This window comes from Pangasianodon hypophthalmus, chromosome 2 (assembly GCF_027358585.1).
Source record: "Pangasianodon hypophthalmus isolate fPanHyp1 chromosome 2, fPanHyp1.pri, whole genome shotgun sequence".
Classification (NCBI taxonomy): domain Eukaryota; kingdom Metazoa; phylum Chordata; class Actinopteri; order Siluriformes; family Pangasiidae; genus Pangasianodon; species Pangasianodon hypophthalmus.
The window spans coordinates 17099151-17106574 of NC_069711.1; the positions used below are offsets into that span (position 1 = coordinate 17099151).

Genomic DNA, 7424 nt, shown 5'->3' on the forward strand with positions numbered 1-7424 from the left:
TGTCAACCAAACGCAAGGGACCAGCCCACAAAGGTGTCAGACTGTAGAAGTACAATCTGAAACAGACAACAAACATACTACATAGGCACATAGGCCAGAGCTCCTAACCAGGTTCTTTTCAAGATAATTTCTGATTTACAGTTAAAAAAAAAAAAAGAGGTGGAATCCAGGTGGCATGGTGGTACAGCAGGGACAATGGCACCTGTCATTGGGTGGAATATATTAGGCAGCAAGTGAACAGTCAGTTACTAAAGTTGATGTGTTGGAAGCAGGAAAAACGGGCAAGTGTAAGGATCTGAGCAACTTTCACAAGGGCCAAATTGTGATGGTTAGATGACTGGGTCAGAGCATCTCCAAAAAATCTGGTCCAATCCCACAGAAGAGCTACTGTAGCACAAACTGCTGGAAAAGTTAATACTGGCTATGATACAAAGGTGTCAGAACAGGTGAGAGTGACTGTACTGACCCTGTCTACCTCTAAGAGTGTCTACAATGGGCACGTGAGCATCAGAAATGGACCATGGAGCAATGGAAGAAGCTGGCCTGGTCTGATGAATCACATTTTCTTTTACATCATCTGGATGGCTGGGTACGTGTGCATCTCTGGGGAAGAGATGGCACCAGGATGCACTATGGGAAGAAAGCAAGCCGGCAAAGACAGTGCGATGTTGTGGGCAACCTTGGGTCCTGGCATTTAAGTGGATGTTACTTTGACACGTACCACCTACATAAACATTGCTGCAGACCAAGTCCACAATGTCAGTGGCCTCTTTGAGCAGGATAATGCGCCCTGCCACACTGCAAAAATTGCTCAGGAATGGTTTGAGGAACATGACAAAGAGTTCAAGGTATTGACTTGGCCTCCAAATTCCCCAGACCTCAATCCGATCAAGTATCTGTGGGATGTGCTGGACAAACAAGTCTGATCCATGGAGGCCCCGCCTCATAGCTTACGGGACTTAAAGGATCTTGCTGCTAAAGTCTTGGTGCCAGATACCACAGGACACATTCGGAGGGGTCAGAGCTGTTGTATATATATATATATATATATATATATATATATATATATATATATATGTGTGTGTGTGTGTGTGTGTGTTTTATAATTTTGGTACATATATTTTGTAAGAATTCTTTTTCGCAATCACAGACAGTTCAAAAATCCCATCGCAGAGTTTGAACAAAACCTTCCCAGTGATCTGCTACGTCTCTACACCGTTAGGTGGCTTTCCAGAGGCAAAGTATCTCATTTTCTCAAACCTTTGAACCCAGTGAAGCTTTTCCTGGAAGAACAGCACTTGGACGATCCTGAACTCTCCGATCCCCACTGAATTTTTGATTTAGTGTTTCTGGTGGACATGCTACAGCACCGGGACACACTGAAAATAATCTACAAGGGAATTTTAAAGATGCTGCCTTACCTCGTCCAAACAATATTTGCATCTGTCAACAAACTCAAGTTATTCAAGACTCATCTTAAAAAGGAAGAACTAACACATTTTCCTTCTGTGTTAAATGCAAGCGCACCAGGACCCGAGCTCCTAAAGCTGAGTATTGCACACTATACAATTCTTATTGCAAATCTACAACAGAGCTTCAAGGACAGATTCTACACTTGAAAAGGTCACAAATTATGATGCTTGTTAACCCTTTTGCTGCTGAATCGGACTGACTGTTTGAACATGTGAAATAGAGATGACTGAAGAATTTTCTGAAGATGAGAGACTCAGGTCTGTTCTGAGGGAGAGAACCTCAATGGAGAAGTATGCCAATGTAAAACAAGCTGCACTGAGGCTACTATCAATGTTTAGGTCAACCTATATTTGTGAATGAGTTTTATCAACCCTGAAACATGTGGAATCAAAGCTTTATCTCTTCCATGAACAAGGCAGTGACTGCATCCTTAATCACACCACAACCAAACTCACACAATCAAAGATAAGCATGCAATCAAAACACAAACAAGCGAGCCCTCTGCATTGGCCTACTAATGTTTTGGGGTTAGGACTTGTTTTTTAGTGTTAAAGTTAAATGGTCAGATTGATGAACAGGTTTCTATGATGATATACAGTGGCCCCAAAACATTTTTGGACGGATAAGACACACTTACAAATATATTAATTTGACTTGCATTAGAAAACGGTAATGCAGTGGAAATCATTCATCAGCCTCAAGAATAAGAAAGCAAGGGTGAAATTAGCAAAAGAACATGTACAGAAAAACAACAGTTTCTGGAGAAGCGTCTTATTTTCAGATGAATCCAAATTTAACTTGGATGGATTTGATGATTGAGTGTTTGTGTGAAGAAAGTTAGGAGAAGATTTCCAACCAAACTGCACTAACAGTGCTATAAAGTGCAGAGGAGGCTGGGGCTGTTTTTCCTCCAGTGGTGTTGGTGAGTTTGTGTTTATTGATGGCATCATGAAGAAGTGTATTTAGGATGCAAGCGAAATTATTCAAGCGGCAGAAGTGGATACTTCCCAGATCTGTGACCTAAACCCAATAGAGCATCTGTGGGATGCAATGGAAATTATTTATATCCTTATTTATATAGGAAATATTTCACTTGATAAGTGTGATTGTAGTATCTTTCTTTAAAATAAATGGCACTTGGTTTGACATGTTGTTTTCTAATACAGTGGAATTTGTACAGTTGTTGGTTTGGCTGAAGTCCAAACACTTTTTGTAATTCTAGAACGTTGATGTGGAGACGTCACAGTCATGGCTACTGTAACATCATTCTAAAATGATGACATGGAATAAATCTGGACCTGGTTTCAGTACAGAAACGCAAAGCAAGCGAACACACGCTGCATCTCAGTCTGCTGAATACTGCATCTTACTCTGCTGAACATTGTGCTACTCACCTGCGTTTCACCTGTAGAACTATTTTGCGCTATCACGTTGTTGGGTAAGTAAAAAGATTACTTAAAAATATTTATTTGCGCCTCAGAAGAAATGCAGCTTCTGAAACATGTGTCAGTTCAAGTATTTGAGAAGTTGACTCAAATACTGTTATTTGACATACAGACTAATTAATTTATTCACAGCCCGTCTCCTGGTCAGCTGACATCACCAGGCTGAACACCGAGAGCTTTTAAAGAATAAACTGCAGAAGTCACTTAACGCTACCCAGAACCTAAAGGCCTAACATGAACAATTAACAATTACTAATGAGATAGGAATTTAGGTTATTAATTATGCTCAGTAGTTTATATAACAAGGTCTTAATAAAGCGTTTATTGTGTATTATCGCAACTATCTAATGAGTTATATTCACATAACAAATCTCAGTTAGATGCTAGAACTGATTTTACAATGTTGACATGAAATAAAAATTTCATGAATCCTTTTTTTTTTTTAGTAGGGACCGTGAAGGAAGAAATCACACTCGACTGTACAAAGTTTTACAAACTCACACTGTACTGTGTTTTAGCTGTACATTTATTTATCTTGCCATCACATTTTTGGGTAAGTACAAAAGATTGTTTGTTTTGCCAGTTAAAGAAAAGCAGTGCATGTCCACAGAGCCATTTCTGAACATTTGGGGGCTCGAAGCGACTCCTAACTCAGGGGCCCCAACCCACACCAATGATATTATTTTATGTGCAAGAATGAACAGAATTAATACTTCACTATCTTGGATAAGGGAATGTGTCTCTTCCTGTTTTCTGGAAGTGTTTAAAAATTATCTACAGAAAGTATTATATGTATAGTGTGATGTATATTGTGATGTATAGAAGTAGTCTGGATAGATAGCTGTGATTTTACGATCAGTAGTCGTTGCTTTTTTGCTGTGAAAAAACATTTGGACTCAGGGCCCACTATTATTGATTAGTGTTATTGTTTTTTTTGCATTGTTATTGTTCCGTAGATTTATGAGCTGCTGTTTTAAACTTTGTAGCCAGCGATAGGTGAATTTTTACAGTTATTACATGCTGGAAAAATATGAGACAGCACAGTTAGAGGATATCTTAGGAAACTATGTGGTACAGATTTTTAAGAATAATTCAGTTGCACATACAACAGCAGCTATAATATCTGTGTGTGATATCATCCTCAAAATGCACTCTTCAGTTTATAAAACCCTCTCATACTCTCAGTTTTATCCAGACATATTTTAGCATTTAAAATATATTAGCATAAAGTATAATTAAGTAGAATTAATAGAAACCTGAGTAATCTTATGCCTCTCTGATTTATCAAACACCAAATGAACCTGCAGAAGAACTGAGAGACAAACATGAGCCGCAAGCAAGAAGACTGCTACTTCTTCTTTAACTCCACATGCACCAAGGTTGTGGAGCTTTTATTATTATTATTATTATTATTATTATTATTATTATTATTATTTACCAATATTAATACTCTCTTGACTGAATGTTGAATTGTTGCCTCTGTTGAAATGCTTCTGCCTTGTGACACTTAGGGAAAGTTTTGACACGTTTTTCTTTCCTCTGAAAGGGGGATCGTTGCCCTTTCCGGCACTGTGAAGCCGCCAAGGGCAGCAAGACGGTGTGCAAATTCTGGCTGCAGAACCGCTGCTTAAACAAGGCATGCAGATTTCGGCACATGGACATCAAGGTGAGCTCGATGCAGCTACAAGCTACTCCACCGTTATTGGCAGAAAAAAACAGTAATGACTCTTAGAAAAAACAGTACTGCACTTAGACTCTACCTTTCCTTGTCACTGGGGTGCTACAATCCAGGGTATAATCCAGACAAGGACTGTACAATATATTAACAAAACATTTTCCGAAAGCGGAATTCATTTTTCAGTCTTTAAGGCAGTCAGGTATTATCTCACTAACAACACACTTTACTGTCACACAGAAAAACCGCAGAGAAGTTCAGTGCTACTGGGAAAAGCAGCCAGGCGGTTGCCGAAAGCAGGACTGCACCTTTAAACACCAGAAGCCACGGACCATCAGACGGCTTCCTGTTCTCCAGGCCAAAAGTAAAACTCCAAGTGAAGATTAGCTGAATCTCAATTTTGGAATTCTTCTATGTCGAAAGCAAACCTGCAATCCTTCCCCCAGACTAGCCCAGGATCAGTCCTGAGTATTTGGGCCAAATGTGAAAACGCCTTTAGTAATCTGCAGCACATTCTCAATATTGCATTTGTGGTCTGCTTTACAGAGTCTCTAGCTTCTGAGAAATGGAATGAAAATCCATCACCTTCTGATGTGACACCTGGCCAGAAGAAGAAACACTCAGGGAGCTTCTGCTCGGCTGATGCTGAGCGACTCCACTGCAAATGTGTTAAGGTGAAACATTGAGCTCTGCTACATTTTTAAAATAGATGCCCCTGTTTTCCTGATTCCTGATATATTCACCTTAAGAGAGCATACGACCACAAACAATTAAAGCTGAACTGATAAAGTCTCAGGCAGATATATGTAACAATAAATGTGCAGAAGGAAGAGGACATCATTCTGGCCCTAGTTACACAAAGGGCTTTATGTGTGGGGTTTTAAAAAGTCTATTTCCATTCGTTCAAGATGTATTTTAGAATAGTTTTATATAGAATTACATTGTCTCAAAGCCACTTTCAGAGCATCAACTAGATGTAGATTTAGATCCTTGTTGAGCAAGAAGGTGACACTGAGAAGGTAAAACTCCCTGAGACAACATGAGAAAGAAACCTTGAGAGCAATCAAAAAGACTCAAAAAGGAAACCCATCCTTTTCAGTGTGACAGCAGATTGTAAATCATTACTCTGTCATTTGCCTGGAAATGTGGATATACTGCTCTACTCTCTGTGTAAAAAAGATTGACACTAAAAGTACAAACTGTGTATCCTTGAGGGTATCACTGCAGCGACAAGGACTGTACAATATATTAACATTTTCCAAAAGTGATTTCAATGTTCACTTCAATCACATATTATCTCACTAACAACTTTAGTGTGTCACACAGAAAAACCAGCCAGACCAATGCAGAAAACAGGACTGCAACTTTAAGCCTGAGAACATCAGACAGCATATTGTTCTCCCAGCCAAAGGTAAAATTTAAGTGAAGCTTAGCTAAATCTCAATGTTTCTTAATGTGCTACATGTCCTGAATGATCTTCATGTACGTGTGTTTGTAGTTCAGCTTTCTCTTGTGGGAAAGGAAATGTCTGGTGCCTCTCTGAGCAGTTGCCTCTGGTAGTTTCTCATGCTGCACTGAAACGTTTGTTAGATCTAATGTATCTCTTGCACAGACGATGAGATCAACTTGATAATCAAAGCCCTTGAGGAGCTTAAGCTGGAGGACAGTGTGAACACCCATTTAAGAACAGCTGGTAAGTTGGCAAATATATATATAATCACTTATGTTATCTTGGAATATTTATTCCATTACCTAATATATAAATAAACAGTGCTTGTCAGATTGTAATGGTTCCACCTCGATAGAAAGACAAAGCAGTGGAACTGGTTCTGAGAAGGAAACCATTTAAACCTTCACAAAGCCTGCAGCTATGACTACTAAGTGTGGTGCACCATGTGATATGTGACTTAGGAGTTTAGGTCAGTTTCACATGTGAGCTGTTTCAAGTCTCTGGGCTGTTTGCTCTGAGAGCTTGGTATATTTGATGGAATCTGAGAGTTGTTTCCAGAGAAGCGATCCCTTGTCCTCTTGAAAATGGTGGTCTGGGACTCACTTCAACCCCGATGTGTTCGTCATCATGTGTGGAAACTGTTTTCTGTCAGAGCTGCATGTTGTTGAATGTAATTAGTTCAAGTTCCTGAAGGGGTTATTACAGAAAGCCTTATCAATACATGTAGGAAAGAAGACATTCAAATGCAAATGGCCACAACTCATAAAAACTCAGAATTGTTTTTATATACACTGTATTGCCAAAAGTTTTGGGACGTCTGCCTTTACATGCACATGAACTTCAATGAGTTTCCATTCTTAATCCGTAGGGTTTAATAAGGAGTTGGCCTACCCTTTGCAGCTATAACAGCTTCAACTCTTCTGGGAAGGCTTTCCACAAGGTTTAGGAGTGTGTTTATGGAATTCTTGACCATTCTTCTTCTAAGCGCATTTGTGAGGTCAGACGCTGATGTTGGACGAGAAGGCCTGGCTCTCAGTCTCCGCTCTAATTCATCCCAAAGGTGTTCTATCAGGTTGAGGTCAGGACTCTGTGCAGGCCAGTCAAGTTCCTCCACACCAAATCCATGTCTTTATGGACCTTGCTTTGTGCACTGGTGCGCAGTCATGTTGGAAGAGGAAGGGGCCATCCCCAAACTGTTCCCACAAAGTTGGGAGCAAGAAATTGTCCAAAATGTTTTGGTATTCTGAAGCATTAAGAGTTCCTTTAACTGGATCTAAGGGGCCAAGCCCAATCCCTGAAAAACAACCCCACACCATAATCCCCCCTCCACCAAACTTTACACTTGGCACAATGCAGTCAGGCAAGTACCGTTCTCCTGGCA

The 7424-nt window shown here is 39.9% G+C and overlaps 1 protein-coding gene across 2 annotated transcripts; it reads left to right on the top strand.

Moving 5' to 3' along the window:
• Positions 1-1159: 1159 nt before the first annotated feature.
• Positions 1160-6683, top strand: LOC117595909 (zinc finger CCCH domain-containing protein 11A-like). 2 transcript variants are annotated; one of them, XM_034298932.2, is made up of 6 exons: positions 1160-4297; positions 4465-4584; positions 4834-4957; positions 5140-5267; positions 5908-6004; positions 6206-6683. In XM_034298932.2, exons 1-6 carry the CDS (start codon positions 4244-4246, stop codon positions 6358-6360), a joined length of 678 nt encoding a protein of 225 aa, XP_034154823.2. In that variant the 5' UTR covers positions 1160-4243; the 3' UTR covers positions 6361-6683. The 2 variants fall into 2 exon arrangements, with proteins under 2 accessions (XP_034154823.2, XP_034154826.2); XM_034298935.2 differs by having other exon boundaries at positions 5920-6004.
• Positions 6684-7424: the final 741 nt, after the last annotated feature.